At 44.0% G+C, this 24,441-nt stretch overlaps 1 protein-coding gene across 5 annotated transcripts in view; it reads right to left on the bottom strand.

Annotated features, from left to right (window-relative positions):
• Positions 1-24,441, bottom strand: part of ARHGEF9 (Cdc42 guanine nucleotide exchange factor 9) — a 735,112-nt gene that overhangs the window by 352,100 nt on the left and 358,571 nt on the right. Inside the window, exon 1 of one of the 5 annotated variants that reach the window (XM_063937201.1) lies at positions 16,974-17,205. The exons of 2 other annotated variants lie outside the window; for them this stretch is intronic. In XM_063937201.1, the coding sequence (XP_063793271.1) occupies positions 16,974-17,018 (45 nt within the window). In that variant the 5' untranslated portion in view covers positions 17,019-17,205. Of the gene's footprint in view, positions 1-16,786; positions 17,206-24,441 lie in introns of those variants that run through there. 2 more of the 5 variants (XM_063937203.1, XM_063937206.1) reach the window with 2 other exon arrangements.

The following is a 24,441-nucleotide window of genomic DNA, read 5'->3' on the forward strand; positions in this document are numbered from 1 at the left end:
AGAGCAAAGGGAGAAGTTTGGGACACCTTAAACTGATATTTCCTACATTTCATGCATGCTGCTCATCATCATCCTAGCACCACAAGAATAAGAAACAATGCTGTTTACATTGCATTCATTTCTGTAATTTAATGTATTGCAATCACTACTTCTAATTCAGATAACAAAAATATAGAAAAGCACAAATGCAGGACCAAAAAAACTTTGTTCTAAAATATTAACCACTTATCCAGTTATGCAGCATTAAACTAACAATGTATAATCCACAAATTGGAATGTAGAATATCAATATTATTTGTTATTGGCACCAATACCGTGAAGGTTAACCAGAATAGAAACTATTATACTATATATAAATTATTTAATTATTTATGCCCATTAATATGGGCAATGAAAGAGACAAAAATATTTTTTTCATTACCCCACTTAGAGTAACAAAAAGATGCAGCATACGCTTACTATGTAGCAATGCCGGGGGGGCATGCAGGGAAAATATTGGCTGCTTTCACAAGTAACACAGAAACGCTGGCCACTTTTGTTTTTAAACAGTGATTTATAGTTCAGCTAGGACTTGTTCCCCTCCCCGATTTAAATCTGTCCGCTCATTTTAAATTATCCCCCACCCTGAGGCTGAAAAATTTAAATTTCTAAATGGATTTCTTCTAACGCTAAATGAGGCCCAATGTCTTCCTAACTCTATGCTTAATACAGAAAGAGAGGACAGAAAGTGGGGATTACTTTAACTTAAAAAGTCCCCTCTGTCCTCTGTCTGTGAATAGACACTGTGCGCATGTGCAAAGCGTCTATTCACCGCAGATCTGCTAGTGACATGGAGCCTCCCAACTGCACCCCCTACCCACACACACTGCGGGACACTGTGGCCCGTGGGTGAAATAGTCCCAAAAAAACGGGGCTGTCTCGTGAAAATCAGGACAGTTGGGAGGTATGGTCATGTTATCACAATTACTGAGTTACTATAACATGGGCGGCCACAGGTTCTTTTGCTATCCAAATAGCAGCACAAAATTGGTTGCAGTAAATTTAAATACGATTTATCGCTGTTTTTTCCTTTTTTTTTTTTTTTAAAGGAAATTTTATTGAGCAGAGTAGAAAAAAGTAACACCAATTCACACTCAATATCTCCGTTAACAAAATATCATATATGATAATATAGACAAGGAATCGGAGATAAGGCCTTAAAGACAACAATAAAAATCAGGAAAGGTGTAACGTACCAAAATATTGAAAGATTGTAACAATTTTTTCTATATAGGGGAGAGTAATCAAATTGACAGTCAGAAAGGCGCATAATAAAGAAAAGGAAATTGCAGATGAAACCATTACAAAGTACAATAAAGAGAACCGAAGAAAAAAATAGAACAAGGGAAGAAGGAAGAAAAGCGGGAGGAAAAGGGAGAGAGGGAAGCGGGAAGGATAAATGGAGAGTTAAAGGAAGAAAGAGAAGAGAAGTAGCCAGCCGAGGCGTCTGCGCATCAGTATCACGAGGTGAAATTAAATGGTTGCTAAAGGGGGTTCGGCCTCATAGTAAGTGGTCCAAGGTGACCAAACACGGACAAATTGAATAGGATTATCATGAATAACTGAGGAGATTCGTTCCAGTCTGTAGCTTAACCAGATAGCGTTAATAGTGGCGGGTAGGGGGGGAGGAGTAATTGACTTCCAGTTTGCTGCAATTTGGCACTTAGCTGTATTGAGTATATGAGTGATCAATTTATGTGTGGCCGATAGGTCTAGCTAATAGTGAATAGAAAGGTGAAGGGGGCATATCAAAATCAGTAATATTTTTTATTAACTTATGTACTTCCTTCCAATAATGACTTATACAAGGGCATGTCCACCAAATGTGTAAGAAAGTCCCTCTTTGGCCACATTGAAACCAGCAAAGTTTCGACGCGGTGGAATAAATAGTATGGAGGTGGGTAGGAACGAGATACCAGAGTTTATATGCATTCTCTTTTATACGTACAGAGATCGAGCATTTCGATATTGCCTGCTTAATTTGAGACCATTCTGCAGGAGTGAGTTCCTCGCCTACATCTTTTTCCCAGGCCAATTCATGGGCTTCTTTGGGGGGGGTTGGTTGTGAGATAGTAGTAGTTGATACAGGGAGGATATGAGTCCCTTAGAAGACTGATGGTGACAGCAAAGAGATTCAATGGCTGAAGTAGATGTAATCGAGGGAGGGCGCTCGAGCGAGTGATAAAAATGGCGGAGTTGTAGAAATTTATGAAAAATCTTATGGGGGAGATTAAAACGGGATTGTAAACTAGCAAATTCTGGAAAGGTGTGTAGAGGGGCAATATCCAAAGGGAATAAGGGATTATGGTTAGTCCATAACAAGAACTGACGGTGATCTATCCCTGGGACGAAGGCAGGGTTGTTCCAGAGAGGAACCAAAAGTAGATGAAATGAACGGAGCTTGTAGAAACGTGTGCAAAAATCCCAGATGGATAATGAGAACCGTATGGTAAGGAGGAGGGAGATAGAGGTCGGTCGGTGAGAGGGGGGGCACCATAAGAGGGTAGAAGGAGAATAAACAGAGTGTATGAGGTTCAATATACGTCCACTCTTTCTGATTCGCATGCCAATGTACACAAGAGGATAAATGGACAGCTCTAAAGTATTTAAGGAGATCATGAATACCCACACCTCCAGAGGTTTGGTGTTTCTGTAATGTGCGCATTTTAACCCTCGGTTTCTTACCCGCCCATATAAAATTCGAAAGCTCACGCTGTAAATGCTTAAGGGTCGGAGTGTGGATGTGTATAGGGAGTGTTTGCAAAAGAATACAATAAGCAGGGAAGTATGTTAATTTTGACTGCTGCAGTGCGGCCGAACCACAAGATGAATTGCTTGTCCCAGGCCGAGAGATCCGATCTGATGGAAGCTAGCAATCTCGGGGAATTAGCAGTGTACAGCTGGCTATATGATTTCGTGAGATAGATACCCAAGTATTTAAGCTTGCTGGGTTGCCGTCGAAAGGGATATTCAGTCTGTAACAATAGGAGATCTGAATGCGGCACAATGAAATCTAGAAAATCCGTTTTATCTGTGTTGATATTGTAGTTGGTGTACTGGCCATAGGTGCGAGCCTCATCAAACAGAATCGGAAGGGAAATAGTAGGATTAGTCAATGTCAAGATCATGTCATCCGCATATAAAGCAATCTTATGATCTGAGCGTCCCATCACTATACCCGTGATATTTTTATTTAGTCTGATCTTCATGGCCAACAGTTCCATGATGAGGGCAAACAGTAGGGGAGAAAGGGTGCAGCCTTGACGGGTGCCATTTATAATTCGAAAGGGTTCGGATGAAAGGCCACTTACCAAAACCGACGCCGTTGGGTGATGATAAAGGGATTTAACTCCTTGGCGCCCTCAAATCCCATAGTAGAGAGAGTCTGTTGCAAAAAAGACCATGGTACTCTGTCAAAGGCTTTTTCAGCGTTGAGCGTCACCACCAGGGCCAGCACCGAGCGGCTTGTTGCTATATTAATGAGGTTTATTAACCATCTTGTATTGTCGGATGCTTGTCTGTTGGGAATGAAGCCTACCTGATCTGGATGGACCAAGGATGGCAGTATAGGGGCGAGACGCATGGCAAGAATTTTAGCAAAGAGTTTTAGATCAACATTCAGAAGAGAGACTGGCCTATAGGTTCCTAGCTCAGTGGGATCCCTCTGGGGTTTCGGGATGACTATTATATTGGCCTTGGTGGTGGCGTCATTGAGCGAACAGCCCTCTAACAGTGAATTGAAAAGGGGGCGAAACATGGGAAGTAGAGGTTCAGTACATTTTTTGTAGTAAAGAGCAGTGAACCCGCATGGGCCTGGCGCCGCAGAGCGGTGTAGTAATTTAATAGTTGCTCTAATTTCCTCGCTGAGTTAAGAGTCTGAAGCTGAGTTGCAGATAGTTTAGGTAAAGAGCAGGAGTCTAAGTAATGGTGATAGAGGCCAGATCCGGAGCCATGGTAGCTGGACCATGGGAGAGGTTATAAAGTGATTCATAAAACTGCCGGAACTGTCGAGTCATGACACGGGGGACAAGAGTGGTACTTCCGTTTAGGCATGTGAGTGCGTGAATACGATTATGGGTGCGTTTGGTGAGGCGTTTACAGGCTGGTAGGGTGTCAGCTTTATCAGACTTTTTGTAAAAAGTTTGACGAACCCACAATAGCGTCTTAGCTGCTTTTTTTGAAAGAATTTGTGATAACTGGCATTTGACAGCTAAGATCTTCAAATAAGTGCAGTGTTTGGGATACCTGGGATGGAGATCAGTCAGGGAGGCTAAAGACGTTCCAATATGCGAGCCCGTTCCGCTTTTTTGTGCGAGACTGCCAAGCTGATAAGGGTACCTCGAAGGGTAGCCTTATGGGCTTCCCACAGGGTGGGAGGGGGAATATCAGGGGTGGCGTTGGTGCTAAAAAAATCCGTGAGAGCCATAGTGAGATCCACAACATTGGACTGCTTTAAAAGGAGGAATTCGTTGAGTCGCCATTGACGGGTAGGTCGGGGACCGAGTTGGGCTGAAATTTCCAATTCAATGGCTAAATGTTCGGACCAGGGTATAGGGAGGGTATGAGCACCAATAAGAGTCTGGATAGTGGCGTGATCAACAAAAAAAATAATCTATTCGAGTGTGTAGCTCATGAGGGGGGGAATAGTGCGTATATCCCCTACCAGTGGGGTATTTAACTCTCCATGCATCGTAAAGATCATTAAGGGCAAGTTGTGAAAGAAGCAGCTTAGAAGTTTTGTCATATTTAGGGGGAGTATGGGGGGAGTGAGACATATCGAGTTTGGAATCTAAGATAGTATTAAAATCTTCTATAATAGTAAGCCCTCGGGGCAGCTGTGCAAGGCGGTTGAAAAAGGTAGCGTAAAGAGAGCCCTGTTGACCATTAGGGGCATACACTGAAGCTAAAGTGATTGGGACTTGGTTATATGTCCCAGTGAGAATAAGAAAACGGCCCTGTGGATCTGTGATAGTATCGTGTATAGTGATAGGTGAGTTTCGGTGGATCGTAATCACAGTGCCTCGCCTTTTTGTAGTCAGAGGAATAGAATACAGTTGGATATTGTTTGGATGAGAGAGAGGTATGAGGAGTTTTGAGGTGAGTCTCTTGTAGCATGATTATATGAGATAGATGGTGGTGGAAATATTGTATAGCCATGGCTCTCTTAGTGGGAGAGTTGAGGCTGTTCACATTAAGAGTCAAGATTGACAGCTTCATGGGGGGGGTCAAAATACAATGAGTAACACGGTAAAAGAGAGCAACACCTCGACTGGCTAGAAAGGCAAAGAAAAGGCCACTAAAGGGGCCAAAGAAATGGAGAGAGGAAGGAAGAACAGGGAAAGAAGGAAGGTGACCTACTCCTATAGCGGGGACAGGTCTGGGGTGAAAAGAGGGAGTGTTGCCAAGACACGTCCATCTTCTGGAGGCATGGGTGAGAAAGAACAAGAAAATACACAAGGTACGGAGTATGAAAAACATACTAGGTTAGTGTGGACATGAGATGACCTGAGAAAAAGGACTGAAGCATATATACATGTGTGGACAATGAATAGGCAATATCTGGTGTAAATCATAGTTACAGTACACACTAGAAGCTAGGAAAATAGAACAGAGTGAGGAAGTGAAAGATAGGTAGAAAAGACTGCAGGCTTAGAAGAAACCATACTAAACGTATCTCATAATGAGACAACTATAAAAGGGAGAAAAGGCGAGACCTAACAGTAAAAGAAAAAGTAACACTCACGTAGCAAACATGGAGATGAGAACTTGAAGGTAAAAACTACAGGGAGTATACACTATAACATCAGGAGTGCTCCAACTACAGAGCCAACTACAATGTAGGGAACATCAAAACTTCACATATAAAACAGTGAGTAAAGATCAAGTTATAACTTTCGGAATCGTAGCATAAAATCTCAGAACGTCAAAACTACGCAAACAGGATACTGAGTGAAGATCAAGTTATAACTTCCATAGCGACAATAGGTGAGGTGAGCAAAACAGTTAGGCCGTGGTCCAGTCTTGGGATGGAGCCACGGGTTTGCGTGGAGGAGCAGCTTGTTGTCGGTTGAGTTCCGGAACATCGCCAAGGAGACCAAACAACTGCAACAGAGTGAGGTGCACCATTTCTTGTAACCAATAGCTGGAAGGGGAAGCCCCACTTGTGTTTGATAGAGTGGGTTCTAAGAGTTTTAGTGATGTTAAGAAGATCTCGATGTTTTTTAAGTGTCGATGGGGCTAAGTCCTGAAACAGTTGAAGTTGAGACCCTGAGTAGGTGACACTTGAGAGTCCCCTAACAGCGGTCATGATCTGCTCTTTTGCCTTAAAATAATGAAAGCGGAGAATAACATCTCTTGGAAGTTGGGTAGAAGGCGGTTTGGGACGGAGGGCCATGTGAGCTCAGTCAAGATGTAGAAGATCTACAGAAATGTCAGGAACCAGATGGAGAAATAGACCCTCTAGGTAAGCAGGTAAAGAATCAGCAGTCTCCGTCTCCGGTATATTGCGGATGCGGATATTGTTCAGCCGAATTCTGTTTTCAATGTCCTCGAGGTAGTCTTTATAAGACTCCAGATCAGCCCTGAGGTCTGTGAATTTCTGATCCATGACGCTCTGGTATTGGCAGATTTCATCCACTTTTTGCTCGAGGGTGTCCGTCCTTGAGCCAAGGTCAGCGAGTTCGGACTTGAAATCTGCAGGGGCAGACCTCATCTCTGATTGTATCATTTTAGTGACTATAGAGATCACATCATTAGCCGACAAAGGGTCATCAGCGGGGGACACGTTAGCCATAGTTGAGGTATCTGCTTCTGCAGGTAGCTGAAGGAACTACTGGAGAGGTGTTTTGCGCACTGTAATCACAAGGGCAGAGAGAGTGGAAAGTGCAGGCTGGGAGCAGGTGTAACAGGGACTCAGTGGTGCTGCTGCCGGAAATATAATAGCAGTATGGTAGGGGACCCAGCATGGCATGCAGGGGCTGTGGTGCAGTCTCCTCACCTCCCTGTAAATGGCCGCCGCCCGCGCCCTCCCAAGCAAGCTCTGCCCCAGACCTCTGAATCTCCCGGCCAATGGCACAGCACAGGAGAGAGCTGGGCGGAATCTCCATCCAGGCAGTGTGCACAGTACATCCCCGCACTGTGGGAAGGAGAGGACCGCGGCTACAGGCTTCCATGCCGGCCGCGCTCCCTGCACGGGTGCGGCCTGGTACCCGAGACTGCGGCTTCCAGCTAAGGACTAGGCTGCGACCTCCGGGATCTAAACACTGCGCCCTCCAGTCCCGCGAGCGGCACTCTCCAATGCAGGGAGAAGCTATACAGCAGCGGCCGTACGTGGGGAACCAGGCCCGACCCCTGGCAATGTTTGGGGAACTGATTACCGCAGGTAGGTGCCGGATCTCTCAGAAACTGCCCACGATCAGTTAGGCAGCTAGGCCTTGCCCGCTGATGTTTTTTCTTGCAGCTTCAAAGCATGTGCAAGGTCATGGAAAATCCCTATTTTAAGGTACAAATGTTGATACTTAGTTCAAAACCCTAAAAAATGCATGTCATGTTTGGGGTGATATTATCCAAAGTATACAATAATAGGTTAACACATGTGGGACAGGTATATGGGAGTGTTGTATACAGTAGATGGGACAGTGACTTAAAATGATGCAAAAATCACCTTTTTTTACGAAACTCTAAATATAACTAGAACATTTATTTTTTTACTTTTGTTACTCAGGGAGCCTATTATGGGAGGATCTGCGACCACTGCTGCGTATTTGCACAAAATTGCTTTGATCTGCGTTGCCCCCAGTGAGCATCTCAATACAGTTCCAGGTGGCTCCAGCATTAGCATATTGTCGTACATATTTGCAGCTGTGAATGTATTAGTGTACATCTCATCAGGTCCATAGTTTATTGATATAGTAACAGTTATTTATATAGCGCCCCTTAATTATGCAGCACTTTGCAGAGAATATTTCAGTCATGTAATAGGAAATGTGCAGGGATAGACTGTTGTATCTTATTATTAGGCACCGGATTTTTAGGATCTAAAAACTTTTAAATATTTAAGTTTGGGAATTTATACATTGTATAAAAATAAAACAAAACCATGCAACATATTATTATGTTTGAATCACTGTGCCTTTATTACAGGTGTTTCCTGCTACCTCCTTGCAGCGTTTGCTCCCGCGATGTGCTATGCCGAGGGATGCTGCAATCCATTTGCAGATGCGGCTTCCCATAGAAGGTAATGGATTGTTTGTGCATGTGTACGCTTGCACCCGCAAACCTTGGGATCCGGCAGTCGCGCTTCGCAGACTATGCAGCAAGGACGCATCTGCATCTATGAATTGCATATGAAAATTACTCAATCCACAGATTTCCACAGTATTGTTATATAGTTTCAACTTAAGTAACAGAATTAGTTGTTTTTAGGTCTAGCAGTCAAAATAGGTCATTATAGGTACTAACACCCAGATTAGGTCATTTTAGGTCCTGTAGAAATTAATTATGTTATTCCCTGGTACATAAAACAGAAAAGGAAACTGAAATTTTGATTGTAATGGGAAAGGGTTAGAATAGGTTCGAACCCAAGAATCCTGGGCTTACTTATTATAAATAGCTGACCACTTTTCTCATACATACTGTATGTGGCCTAAATAGAAAGAGGCATTTATTAATGCACAGATTGTCCTATATAAGCACAAACGCCTACGTGAACCACTTCATAGGGATCATTGATCCGTATTACCCCTTGAGGCATTCTCATTAAAGCAATAGGACTTGCACAAGGCTAAAAAAAAGACACTAATGCCTCCTTGCAGCCTTATTAAATGTAAGTTTTGCAAACATCAGATATCAATAGATGCCCTGGATACAGTACATTAGGTTACTATGGCATGTGTAAAAATAATACCAGTGAAACTACAGTAATGGGCCCTACACACTATGCGATCCGCTGCCGAGCTGCCCAAGGGCGGATATGGCCGACGGGCGACCCGGCGGCAGGGGGGGGGCTCGGGGCAGTGACGGGAGAAGTGAAGTTTCTTTTCTCTTCCCGTCACCTGGCTCCATAGCAGTGCAGGCAAATATGGACAAGATCGTCCATATTGGCCTGCATGCACATGCGACGGGGCACCAACGATGAACGAGCTGGTGCCTCCACACTGAAAGATATGAATGGTATGTTGTTCATTAATGAACGAGATCGTTCATATCTTTCAGTAATATCGCACAGTGTGTAGGGCCTATAAGGCATACTTGGGGTAATGGTCCCATTTGAAAGTGTTCCATCTCTATTAGATATAATGCACTGTGTCACTGATCTGAGTCGCATATAATGCCAATGTTCAAGGAATTGAGTGATTTTTTTTGCTATGGTGTGTGCGAGAATCCCTAAACACTCATACGGCACATGCATCCTATGATGTGCATGCAGTGCTGCAGTTTCAATAAAGATGCATGTTATCAGTAATGCTTTACAAAGGTGATAGGCGGTGACTGCGACGTGACTATTCAGGCGCACAAAAACTGTCTCTCTGAATGCGTGTGTTATGGGAGTGCTGCCGGCGTGTCACCAACATGCAGGGGGAGGCTTGCTGGGACCTGTAAAATACAATATTAGTCTAACTTTAATTCAGATGTTATCAACTTGGCACCCACCACCCATGGGTGCCAGGGAATAGCCCCAGTCTTCACCCTAACTCTGGGGGATCTAACTCTTGGGGACCCACCTCTTTACTGGGGGAATCCCCTCTTCCAAGGAATCTCAGGGCTGGGGTGACTGGTTGGGGTGGCTCAAATGCTGGTCCTGGAAATACTGGGGGACCCCTATGCATTTTCCTCCCATATTTGCAGCACCAGCTCAAAAGGTGCTGGCTCATTCAAATGTGGTGGAGTCCATTTCCCCTTCCCACCCACCCCCGTATTTCTTGGACCAGGACTGGTTCACAAAGCCTGGTGCTAGTTTTGCTTTTGGGTGGGGGTGGGGGGGCCGGGACGACGGCACACGCCATTCTTTTCACAAAAAGTAAGCTTTAAATTCACTTTAAACACGAATGCCTGCATGGATCTCACTGATCCAAGCAGGCTACACAGCAAACACGCTTGCTAAAATCAAGTGCATTGATTTGGTGCACTAAGGTGATTTTGATGTGAGTTTGAGCAATTTCACAAGACCGATTCTTAATAAATTTGTGATTTACATTGGTACCAATGTTATTTTTCTGATGTGTGTTCTGATGGTGATTGTCGCGATTTTGTGTGGGAAGTCGAGTTTGACAAATGCGAATTCCATGTGAATTGGCCCTTAGTAAATTAGCAATTTGTAAAATCGATCAAAAATGATTCTTAATAAATTCTCCCCCTAGAAGTCTATTGGTGGCCAAAAGCAAAGTACCTGAGGGGTATATATGGGTTCAATATGATTTACCGACGGTCGGTATGCTGGCCGTCAGTATACCGACAACGGCATCCCGGAAGTCAGTATGACGGCAGCGGGGTGAGCGCAAAGAGTCCCCTTGCGGGCTCGCCACCCTGCAAGCTCCGTGGCTCACTGCATTCGCCACAGGTTTTTTTCCCACGCTATGGGTGTCGTGTACACCCATGAGTGGGAATAGCGCCTGTGAGCCAGGATTCTGTCAGTTGGTATTGTCAGCAGTCAGGATTCCAGTGTCGGTATCCTGACTGTCGGCAAATTAACTGCATCCCGTATATATATAAGTCGATGTACAAGTTTTGGACGATTTTGTGTTTAAGGGTCACACATTTATCAACAGAAGATTTTTGACATTGTGGAATTTAGACCCTGAAATCAACCAAAAATCAACCCAGATCGATTTTTAACGAATACACCTCTAAAGCCCACATTTACTAACAGATGATTTTTTACTTTTTTTTTTTAAAGAATGTCAAAAATCATCTGTTAGTAAAGTAAATGTTTGATTTCAACCTTGAAACACAAAATCTATCAAAATAATAATAAATAAATAAATAAAAATCAATCAACTTCGACCAAAATCAACTTTTAGTAAATACTGTGTACCCCTGGGACTCTTTAAGCAAATTAATGCACTAAGGGGCTAATTCAGGTCGGATCGCAAATCGCAACGCTCCATTTCCAGGGAGGTGACGGAGTATTGTGGGGGCGGAGCGACGCGAACATTGGGTGGTGCGGCGTGAACGGGGTGTGACATCACATGCAGCCGCCGCAATGTGTAAGATGGTGCCGGGTCTCCTGCGGCCGCAGCTAAGCTGTGCCGGCAAGAGGCATCAATAATTTTTACGATGAAGGAGAAATTGCAAGGCGATCGCAATTTCTGCTTCATCAAGGGGTGAGGCGCCGGTCAGCATGTCGGGCGGCCTTGCCCAGCGATGCGATCCAAAGGATAGCAAATTCTGCTGATTGGCAGAATTTGCTATCCTTACTGAATTAGCCACTAAATACTCTGTGCTGTATAAAAATGCCTACAAGTAGATTTGTTTGTGCCATTTTTGACACTTCTAAAAATGTTTTAAAGAAACACATATAAATTCCACCAGCAAGTCAACACCCCCATAAACCTGCCCCACATTATTTAATACATTATTCTGCACTTTTCAAAATATCATCCCAGAAATGACATGTAATTATTGGACAAATTAAGCTAATTAAAGGCTTAATTAATGCCTAAATACTCATTGGGGGGTGGGGGGGATGGGTGTTTTGAACCAATTCTTCACATATTTACCTTAAAATAGGGATTTCATTCGGGAAGTGGTCACCGTACCGACGCAGGAATCCTGCCCAGGTGAAATCCCGACAGTTGGCATGCCGACTGACAGGGACTATTCCCGCTCGTGAGTGTCCACCACAACCATAGAGTGGGAATAGAACCTGTGGCGAGCGCAATGATCCCGGTGTCGGTATGGTGACTGGCGGTATGCCAACCGCCAGTAACCCATACCCAACCCCTTAATTCAAGTGACAGTAGCTGGGTTACGTTATAGCCTTTAGCTGAAAAGCCAGTCAATCAGACACTTTTCTTTCAACCCTTGTAGCGTTCACACTACAGGCGACAGAGGTCACACTAGGGAAAAACCCTGGTCTATAGCATGGTCATGGACCCGAGACTTCAACCCGGTTAATTTCTGTTCACACATAGTAAAAACCTGGGTCAAATCACATTCACGGGCAAAAACCCGGGTTTCTGCTCTATGTTTGAAAGGGGTATAATTGAATAGCTAAATGTTTGAGCCAGCCGTGTTAGATTTTTACGACAATTTAAATGTCTGTGGTACAGTTTATTGATATATCCAAATATACTGTACATGAATCAAACTACTTTTCTTGACTTTAACACAACTGATTTCAAAGGTCAAATGAGCATTAACAGCTTTTACCTGTCTAATGCTCAGTGAGTGACACAATGACACTGAAAGTGACACTGGTTTCTGCACATAAATGCAACGTTAATAAATCTTCCCTAATTGTTAAAATTCTTCATTGTGTTGATAATGTACCAAACATCCAGTGAAGAATGTATGGAATTTTGGCATTTGTTTCCTATCAATTTAAAATCCTTACTACCATTAAGATTTCAAGCTAGTATATCACACAAACATGGTCCTATCATGTCGGCAAAATGCAATCTTAAGCAATGTTACATATCTGCACGAGTATCATCAAATATCATACTTGCAGACACTATTTTTCTCCTCTGTGAGACGACAGAAAGGAGGTTCAGGTGGTTAGTACAGGTGTGTTGTGCCACAAAACTCTTAATGGTGGCCCCGCTGCTCACTGCAGTGATATCTGCCTTCAAGCAGTAATGTGTGTGGGGGGGGGCTCAATGATGAAATGCATCATCAAGACCCAAAACTGGGCACTGGATCTGGGAGGCTTTTTAGTATCCCAGATATTCTAGGAGAGTAAGAAAGTATAACAAATATACAATTCCACGGGAGGAATGCATTAAGCATCCAGAGCCGGACTATTTATAGCAGGACCGAAAGGGGAGGCTGTCCCGGGCCCCCACACATATCCAGCCTCTCCTCTGCTACTAATATAAAACCGGAGTACAGCATTAAGGTGTCTCCGTTTTTTCCCTCTTCGGCGGCTCAGCTTTTCCCTGACAGCGGCTGCCGAGGAGCTTGACTGCAGTCAGAGTCTCGAGGGATGATGTAAAATCTTGCGAGACACTCACTGTCTAGAGCCGCGGCCGAAGCAGCCACAAGAGCTGAGTAGTGGTGTACTCAGCGCTTGGCTTGGTCGGACATCAGAGTCTCGTGAACATGAACAGATGAGTCGTCTTCAGTTTGCCGGCTGTTGGGACACCCGGCATTCCGACACCTTTTCTCCATCTTGGGGGTCCGCAAGGGGCTCATTTGCGCACGCCCAGCTGTCGGTATGCGGAGGTCGGGATTCTGGTTCCGGTATGCTGGCCAGCGGGAGCCCGGCCGCCGGCATACCATACTACACCCGAACAGATAGGTGTTACTGATGAAGTTTCACCGGACACACACTATACAGTATATATATAAGAGGCAAGGCTCTTCCTCACCCCACCATACGTCACTGATATATATATATATATATATATATATAGTCCCATAAGAAAGAACTGGCGCCTCCGTTTTCTACAATTGAAAGTCTTTATCCAAAACAGAGCAATATTAAATAGACATAAATGTGCAATAAAGTCAAGTTGATAGGTCAACAGCTATTTAAGTGCTCAAACAGCACCTTCCTGATGGTCCATATGTGCAATGTGCAATTGTATATACATATATCTTGTTGTGGATAGCCCGGCACTCCAATATTGCTGTTATTAATACCCAGGTGCCCTCTGTATCGAAATTAACATAGTAGAAGCAAAGGCACTCTGGGTATTGTATGTGAAGAAAATTGTATTCAGATAGGTCACGGAAACATCAAACCAATGTTTCGGGGCTCACAGCCCCTTTGTTGAGGCTTGTACACACCTTGACAAAAGGGCTGCGGGCCCCGAAATGTTGGTTTGATGTTTCCATGATTTATTTGAATACAGTTTTCTTCACGCACAATACCCGGAGTACTGCTGTTTGCTTTTTCTATTTTATATATATATATACGCGAAAGCCCTCACTCACTCGTCACTAATTCTTATGTCCCAATATGTTAGGACGATGAAATTTAACATAGGTATTCCGCAGGTGGGAAATAGGAAAACTACGTAATTAGAATTTTAATAAACCTCCCCTGAAGGGATGAAAAGTGGGTTGTGCTGCGTGAACGATAACGCCCAAACAGACAATTGGATCAAAATTTGTATAGCACCTACTGTGTGTAGAATTTAATAAACTACAAAAATCGTCCTGTCACGTTTTACCGTATCTGCTACGGGTGCTCCCTCGGGTAATGCCAAGAACCATGAATTAATATTTACTTGCATTAGGACATCTCAAATTTACATCTCTACAGATTTACCACATTTTTAACACTCATTTATATTTACAACCGTGAAAATCAGAAACTCCCAAGTATATATGAATTTGAGAAATTGCACATGGCTGCCCAAAACGTTGCTGTCTGTATCCTGATGCAGTCTTTACTTTTCACTATAATTTTTATATCCTGGTACCTGCAATTTTTGGATTACAGTCTATCTATCTATCTATCTATCTATCTATCTATCTAGTATTAAAGATCCAGAGCACTAAGGTCATGGGTTTACTTCTGACCATTGCCCTATTTATCTGTGTGGATGATGTACCAGTGTGCAGGGATCTCCTTTTCAATATTATAAATGTGTGTCACGAATGAGTTTTCTGACACATTTCTGTATGCACGTGCTTTGCCAGGTGTCAACAGTTTTAGAGCATTATTCAATAGAGAATTCATTTCATGAATCAACATTTCCATAGTATACTATGGTAACTCAGAGTCATAGGGTATTGACTCATTAATGTGAATTTGGATCCAATAGGAAGCTTTGGACATTTAGAACCATTGCATATACAGAAAGTAAAAAAAGTGAGTAAACAAAAGCTAAAATCATTTACAGTTTCATATAATGTGTAGTAACAATGATCTGTATGGAGGGTCTGTAGCGCCTCAAATGTGACAAGCACTTTGCATAATCCCTTTGGATTATTCACACATCACTCCGTGTGAGATCAGTACAATCTCATTCACTACGGATTATTTTATCAAACCAATAAAATGTATTATAGCTGAAAGCAGCCACTGCTCCAGAATCCATATGCAGAGCCTAAACCTCAGATCATGACACTTTGCCAATAGAATATATTTTATTGATATCACATCACTAGTCTTAATGACCCACACAATTATCATAATTGTGTTTAATTTTAAATGTGTCTAGATACACCTTTGGACCGTTCATCAGCAAAGATTACTGTGCAAATCAGAAATCACTATTTGCGACTGTTTAATGACTAACGCTAGGCCCAGAAGAAAATACAACATATATTTTGCTACAGAAGAAGCAACGTTCTCAATCAAGATGAAGTGAGAATTGCATCAGTCACCAACACATAGGGCCTTCATCCTGTTACTAGGACAGCTATGGTAACAGTGAAATTAGTGATGTACTGGGGAAGCATTCCCTCCTAGCAACAGATGTTTGTACAGGAGCTCACACTGGGAAGTGAGCTGGGCAAGAGCTGAGGTTGTGTTAAAGCGTTTATGCTTCATCTGTAGTCTACAGGAGTAGTGCACGCATTGTCTTGCTTTTATAAAAAGATGGAAAGTTCACCTAATTCCTCTGTTTTAGGGGGATGCAAACAGCATATACATATATACTGTATATATGACATATCTTCTATATATGATGTTTCTGTTGTAAACTAAGGCCTCTAGTGTGATCTTGTGATTGTGTTTCAAATTATCACAATACTGTCTTCAGTCCTATTGGAGAAAGAGTGCTATATATATATATATATATATATATATATATATATATATATAAATAAAATATTACTATTATTATTATTATTATTATTTGTATTATTATTTATTATGTACCTAACAAATGCAATATTGCACGCACACAAAAGGTTTCTAATTATGTTTAGTCACCAAATTAAATAGAAGAAATTCTAAAACCACAACCCATCATGTGACATCATTTGTCACCCTATGACATCACACCTAGTATACAGGCAGGCAATAACCTGTACAGTAATGTGTAATGTGAGTTCACTCTGCTTGGCCACATATCCATATCCACATCTGCAGACCAGTGTGAGTAACCACTATCATAAACCATTATTTTATGTCTGATTATTTAAGTGATATGCATGGCTACTGTAAATCTATAGGTATATAGAGTAGACACAGGAATACATACTAATATCAATATCTGAAGCTACACACTAACATCTATAATACTAAAAACCTAATTAAAAGCCAAGAATCTTATTATACCAAAACCTTAACACATCTGCTACTGTACCTCCCCTTTTGCAGCATTTATTAACTCTACATGGTATGTGCTGCTTCTCACACAAAGCCCCGAAAGCCAAACACTGCCAGCAGCCCAGTGGAGCTGCCTCTATTTTTAGCTGCAGCTGTCAGTTTCACGGCTGTGTGAAGCATCATCCTTTGGCTGAGTGGTTTGTACAATGGGAACAGGTCCCCTCAAAAGAGTAGAATAACCCATTCTGAGCCAAAGGAGGCCCGCAACACCAAGAGTGGAGGAATTACTGCAACAGCATCACAAAAACAGACAAGCAACAAAGCAAGTAGAGGTACCTAAACATAGCAAAGTATCCTTACATTGGTGCATGCTCTTGATACCTCAATATGGGATGAAGAGTCTAGCAACCTCCCTCTGCACAGAGATGCATCTCCATGTTCTGTAGAGCCAGAAATGATGTGTATAAAATGGCTGGAGCTTAGCCCCGTAGATCTGCGCTGCCTCTCAGAGAGAAGGGTAGAGATAGCAGCAGCTACCTGGACTCACCATCCCCTCTCTGCCGCTGGTCCATGCAAGGTTCTGTCGATCCATCCTGAGCGATGCTTGTGGCCCCTTACTCCCAGGTTTTAACCCCCTCAATGACAGCTGCAGTGTCACATCTGTCTCCCTCTGTGTTATTACCACATTGGCTCCTAGCTCTGAGGGGTTTTCTTGGGTGTTTGAAGGAGACCCTTTTGCTTTGTGTGTCTCTCACTCTCTCTTACACACACACATCCCCTCCCCCTCTCCCTGTCTCGCTCTCTTTCCCCTCCTTCTCACCCTCTTTATTCTCTCTGACTTATCAGTTTACATTCTTTTCTAAATATTGTACCATGTTTTTAAATGTCATCACAATTTTTATATTTATATTTTCCTACAGTTTTATGTTCTCTGGTCCAATAAAAAAAATATTCTAATCTTTTTCATATGTATTTTTTTTAAAGAAAAAATTATTTCTAGATGTCATAATTAACAATTAACAGAACCCACCCCTCTGATTTGTTCTCTTAGCTGAGTAATTATATATATATATATATATATATATATATACAGTATATATATATATATATATATATATATATAAAACACAAATTCCCAAGTGCGCTAAGATGGAATGTATTTACACACTTCTTCAGGCGATAATTTCGTCAGAATGTAGACTGGAGGATATTTAAAACTGGGGACCTGTAACCGACACCCCTCACCAAAATAGTCACCCAAACAAGAGGCCAATCGGCCAATTAGTAAAAAGTTGTTTTAATAACATGTAATTGAACATATGAGTTTTTACACAGTTCACAATATAAAATTATATGAATAAAATACAACCAAAAGAATACACAGCCAACACGTTTGTGAGATGGATCCTAGATACCCCTCACCTTTTGCAAGGTGCGAGCTCGACAGGGAGTATCTTCACATATATATATATATATATATATATATATGTGACTATATGGCTGTATATACATTGTATAGTGGATGTGCATCGTCTGATGAAGCAACACCAGTGAACCTGGATGGGTCAGTCTGAATGCGGACTAGGCGCAAGGTTTGCACTGCATCCACAAAAATTAGATTTGGTGGATGAGGAACAGCATTGATTGGCTTGTTTGCACATAAAAAGACTGCATTCCTGGAGGTGCTGAAGATTGGACATTGCTTTATAATTTCAATTGCTCCTTTTGCATCCTCCAAGGGATTTTATGTGAAGAAAAAAATCACACTACAAAAAAAATAAAAATAAAAATCATCTATTACAGACAATGTGATGTGCCCCTTGCTCTTATGCTTTATTTAAGGTATAATACTGGTAAAAGCAAGATTATATATATATATATATATATATATATATACATACATACCTCCCAACTGTCCCGTTTCCAGTAGGACAGTTCCGCTATTCGGGCACTGTCCTGCTGTCCCACCCGCAGGTCACAGTTTCCTGCAGGTGGGGGAAGGTTGGGAGAGCCTGTGATCACCATTGCTCTGCCCTGCAAAGCAGCCAGTAATCAATGAATAGATGCCATGCGCATGCACACGGCATCTAACAGTGCAGGGCGGTAAGGCGGGTGCTGCTCTGGGAGTGCTGGGCAAGCCCCCAAAATAATGAAACCGGGGGTCATGCCACAAGACTTCCCTCCCCCACCCGATGCTCTGGCCCCTTTTATTGAGCATGCCTCCAACCAGCAAAGGTCCCACGTAGAAGTTGGGAGGTATGGATAGATAGATAGATAGATAGATAGATAGATAGATAGATAGATAGATAGATAGATAGATAGATAGATAGATAGATAGATCTTAGCAAATGTAATACTGCTTTAAATTTTTTTTACATATATCTTTGTCAGGCGGCACCTCCGGATGGGGCTTCCCCGGATTGATGCGGTCAAAAGGCTGGTGCTGAGGAGAATAATCCGCCTCCTTCTCTGTCCTGTCCCGCCTCTGATGCTGCCCTGCTCAGTGCTGTAAATGCTGGGACGACAGGCCAAACTCTGCCCGCTGTATGTTAAATATGTAAGGTTTACAGGGATAGGCTGACACTATTCCAAAGGGCCCTAGGTCTCCTTGCTTAGCTTCTCACTGTCCTTGGGGCTCCTCCTTTGAGATAAAAAGGTAAAGATTTTCGCACAACACTTAAGGTCACTGGGAGACTCTCAGTACCCTTTACACAGCAGATCAGCAGTTGCTAACTATCAAGCTTTCCTTTAATGCATTTAAGAATCAAAATATCTATGTCTCCTTTCCTCCTATTGCTCTCTGAGAGGTTCGGCAATGTTTGGTTCAAGTGACAGGTTAACATCTGATAATTGAGACACTATCCTCTCCTGACTATAAATAGGTTGGTTAAGTACTTATATCTGAAATGTATATATATAAAAGGCAAATACCACTGACTCATCACAAAATTTCCTAAACCATAAAGCTGCACTTCCTTGCCAGTGGCAGTTGCAGAGCAGTCCATTATTCAAATAGGGGAGCCATACTCAGCGATGTTTGACAGTGTTTAAGGGCGGCAGTTGATGTGGCTCTCCTTTATAAATAATGAAGTGCTCTGCCAATGCAAAGAAGTCCAGGAATAGAGCATTGTGTCCTCCCCCCTCCACGACTTGGTTTCACCGGCACCATCCATACATTCTTTATAGGCCCGGCTGGGTGGGCTGCCTTAACTCTCCTCTGTGAGGTGGGATTTTGCTCACCCCTTTTAACCCCTTTGTGGGTGGAGTTTTGAAAAAAAACAACGTTCTTAGTGGGTGCCTACGTCACAAGCTACTGTCCAAATGTCAAGTTCCTAGTCCTTATGGATCAGGAGATTTTGTGATGAGTCAGTGGTATTTGCCTTTTATATATATAGATGCAGCAGTCTAAAAATGATAGGAGGTAAAAGTGAAGTTTATTTTATTTTTTCCACTATGGGCCTGATTCATGGACAGATGCAGTAGTACAGCGGTAGCGACTGTGCTAAATTATTCTAATGCAGCAGGAGGCATCTTGTGCAGGTTACTCAGAATGACCTCTGCAACTCCTCTGCAGCAACAAGTAAGTTTATGTTGGAAGATGCAGACCCTGGCCTCAGTACTTTGTGAAATAGGGGCTATCACTGCCCCCTCCCCACTCACCAAGCACCTGATGTCTCCAGCTGAAGTGCATGCGAGGACGCAGGACTCAATCTGCACACGCGCAGTTTTTCGAACATCGGAAAACTGTATGAACATCGCCTGTCCATGAATCAGGCCCTGTGTGCTGTCTATATGAGTCCAATCCCACAAGTATTCTGGCTGGGAATTTGCACTTGGGCACCTCCCAGAATCATAGAAGTACAGTTGGCGTGTGTGAATATGAGTAAAACAATTAGATGTAGTACCTGAACAACATTAATTGTGCAAATATCATCATACTCAGTGGTTTACAGTAGCTGAACCAGTGACGTGCGGTGAGGTCAGTAGCTGGGGAGGCACTGGCAGCTAACCAACCGACCCCCCACCCCCCAAATGGATGGAAAAAAAAGTGTAGTCCCCCATACATCACTAAAACCAGCAGCAGGCTGACCCAGCCAGGGGGGGTATTGCCTTGGCAGGGGAGACACTCAGAGTGGGGTCCCCCTGCCATAACATTACACAGCCCCCCTAGCCAGTCAACCCAGGGCTGGAATTCCTCCGAAAGTGGGGCCCCCAAAAAATAAAATGGGGTCCCCTGTCCCGAGCAACAACCAGCACTGGGCTGATAGCCCAGTGCTATGCCCCGCACGCCTGGTGGCGGTGGGTGCGGGGTTCATTGTATGCTAATATTGTTCTTTACAGGCAGCCTGCAGGTCCTAGCAGGCCTGCCCCAGCATGCCGGCACTTGGAGAACCACAAGTGCCAGCATTCCCGGACATAAAGGGCCCGCTGGCACCTGTAGTCCGCCCGTAAAGAAAATATTAAAATAAAAACACCACACGTTTTAAAAAAAAGTTTTATTATTCAGGGTCTTCACCTGGGGGCCTTTAAGCTCTTTTTATGGCTGCCGCCTCCCCAGGGCTTCCGGCGTCTTCACCTGGTGGGCGGCGGCCTTTAAGCTCTTTTTCATGGCCACTGGTCATCCAGGACTTCCACGGCATCTTCTGTCTTCAGGTGCTCTTCACTGCTCCTCCTCCGCCGTCGGACTGACGCCACTGCCTCGCGCTGAGGGGGCGGGGCAATGAAGCAATGAGCCGTGACTGGCTTGCGGTGGCCATCTTGAATTTAAAAAATGATGCTGAGAAGCCATTTTTGAAATGGGTACCGCTCCGCTGCCAAACTCTGAACAATGCCTGCCGCTATGGCTATTACCTCCGCCGCGTCCCGCTGCCACTGACGCCCGCACCTCTTCCGCGTCCCGCCGCCGCTGATGACCGGATCTCCGCCACGTTCCGCCGCACACCACACAGTGATGACAGTGGATCCAGTGACGGATCCACTGGCCAATCACTCTGGCCTCACTAACAGGGGTGTGCTTTCATGGGTTGAAAGCACGTCCATGTATCAAAGCGACACTTTAGTAGAAAATAGATTTTCAATGGGCTTTTACTGCCCATGGCTTGGCCCGGCCCCCGCCTATCCCCCGCTTCTGCCCCTGTCCCATTGACAACAGGAGGCACCACGATTGGTGCCTCCCAAACACATTTAAACTATTAATAATGATTTCACTAATATAAAGGAGATACTTATGACACAAAATCTGTGTCATAAATATCTTCTTTGTATTATTTTAATCATTAATGACAGGGGAGGCCCTGCCTCCCCTGAATGCACATCCCTGAGCTGAACATGTTTTCAGAGTGTGAAATGCATGATGGACAACAGCTTCCCATATTTCATCATCTGCCACTTCAAAACTATTACAATGGCAAGATTTGGAATTTTTTTATTCCAACTTAAATTCTTCAATGGTATTGAAAAAGGAGATTTATGGTAAGACTTACCATTGTTAAATCTCTTTCTGCGAGATACTCTGGATTCCACAGGGAAAAACATTGGGGTGTAGAGTTGGATCTTGATCCGAGGCACCAACAGGCTAATGCTTTGACTGCTCCCAGTATGCACAGCACCTCCTCCTCTATATGCCCGTCTCCTCTATATCCCCGCCTCCAGGCACTGGAGCTCAGTTTTGTTAACCAGTCCAATGCAGTAGCAGGCAAAAGAGACGACAGTAGTTAGTAGCCACAGATAACCACATTCTCATGACAGGAGAAGGTACCAGCGTCTAATGCCATACAAACCCAAAGAAGCTAAGTGCGCAGGGTGGGCGCCCCGTGGAATCCAGTGTACCTCGCAGAAAGAGATTTAACAATTGTAAGTCTAACCATAAATCTCCTTTTCTGCAGCGGGGTACACTGGTATTCCACAGGGAATAACATCGGGGATGTCCTAAAGCAGTTCCTCATGGGAGAGGACACACTGTAGCGGGCACAAGAACCCAGCGTCCAAAGGAAGCATCCTGGGAGGCGGAAGTATCAAAGGCATAGAACCTGATGAACGTGTTCACTGAGGACCACGTAGCCGCCTTGCACAATTGTTCTAGGGACGCGCCACGGCTGGCTGCCCAAGAAGGTCCAACAGACTGAGTAGAATGGGCCTTGATAGTAGCAGGAGCTGGAAGTCCAGCCTGTACATAAGCTTGTGCAATCACCATCCTAATTCATTTGGCCAAGGTCTGCTTATTCGCAGGCGAGCTACATTTGTGAAAACCAAAAATGACAAAGATAGAATCAGACTTCCTAAGAGAGGCGGTTCTCTTCACATATATATACGGAGAGCCCGTACCACATCCAAAGACCGTTCTTTGGAGGACAAACCAGGAGAGATAAAGGCCGTAACCACAATCTCTTGGTTAAGGTGGAAAAGACGACACCACCTTAGGCAGATAACCAGGGCGAGTTCTAAGAATCGCACGGTCACGGTGAAAAATCAGAAAAGGTGACCGACAGGATAAGGCTCCCAAGTCCGAAACCCTTCTAGCAGAGGCAATAGTCAGCAAAACTAAAACCTTAAGTGTAAGCCACTTAAGGTCCACAGACTCAAGAGGTTCAAACAGAGACTCTTGTAGGGCATCCAGAACAACCAACAAATTCCAAGGAGCCACAGGAGGGACATAGGGCTGAATTTGTAAAACATCCTGAGTGAAAGTATGAACGTCGGGCAGAGATGCAATTTTTCTCTGAAACCAAACCGACAAGGCTGAAATATAAACCTTGAGGGAGGCCAGCCAAAGGCCTAAGTCCAGGCCCTGTCACAGAAAAGCCAAAAGTTTGGCAGTACTGAACTTGTATGCATCATAATTCTCATCCGCACACCAGGTGAAGTAAGAATTCCAGACCCTATAATAAATCCGAGCTGAAGCCGGTTTCCGGGCTTTCAACATAGTTTGAATGACCGCCTCAGAAAATCCTTTGGCCCTCAGAACTGAAGCTTCAAGAGCCACGCCGTCAAAGCCAGTCAGGCCAGATCCTGGTAGTCACAAGGCCCCTGACGAGGAGGTCTGGGCGTTGCAGAAGTAGAAGAGGACGCTCTATCGAGAGACCCTGCAGGTCTGAGAACCAATGCCGTCTGGGCCACGCTGGAGTGATTAGAAGTAGTATTCCTCCTTCTTGCTTCAACTTCCGTAGCACCCTGGGCAGGAGTGACACCGGAGGGAGCACATACGGCAGCCGAAAGTTCCATGGAATTGCCAGCACATCCATGAACGCTGCTTGAGGATCCCTTGTCCTTGCTCCGAAGACCGGAACCTTGTGATTGTGCCGAGAAGCCATCAAGTCTACATCTGGTAGGCCCCACTTGTCCACTAGGAGTTGAAAGATTTCCGGATGAAGGCTCCAATCTCCGGCATGTACGTCCTGATGACTGAGGAAGTCCGCTTCCCAGTTGAGGACCCCCAGAATGAACACTGCCAATATGGCTGGCAGATGGCGTTCCGTCCATAGAAGATTCTTTGACCCTTCCATCATTGCCATGTGGCTTCGAGTGCTGCCTTGATGATTTATGTATGCCACCGTGGTGGCGTTGTTCGACTGTACTTGAACAGGCCTGTTCTGTACCAGAGGCTTGGCCAGTTTCAGAGCATTGAACACTGCTCGCAACTCCAGAATGTTTATCGGAAGGGGAGATTCCTCCCTGGTCCACCGACCCTGAAGAGAGTGTTGATCCAACACTGCGCCTCCAACCCCACAGACTGGCATCCGTTGTTAGGAGGACCCAGTTGGAGATCCAGAAGGGACGACCCCTGCTCAATCATTGGTCCTGGAGCCACCAGCTCAGAGACAGACGAACTTCCGGAGTCAAGGAAATCATGTGAGACCTGATCTGGTGAGGCAGGCCGTCCCACTTGGAAAGGATTAACAGCTGCAGAGGGCGAGAATGAAATAGAGCGTACTCTGCCATGTCGAAAGCAGACACCATGAGGCCTAGTACTTGCATCGCCGAGTATATCGACACACGTGGGCGAGATAGGAAGCATC

This window comes from Pseudophryne corroboree, chromosome 8, assembly GCF_028390025.1.
Source record: "Pseudophryne corroboree isolate aPseCor3 chromosome 8, aPseCor3.hap2, whole genome shotgun sequence".
In the NCBI taxonomy this organism is placed as follows: Eukaryota; Metazoa; Chordata; class Amphibia; order Anura; family Myobatrachidae; genus Pseudophryne; species Pseudophryne corroboree.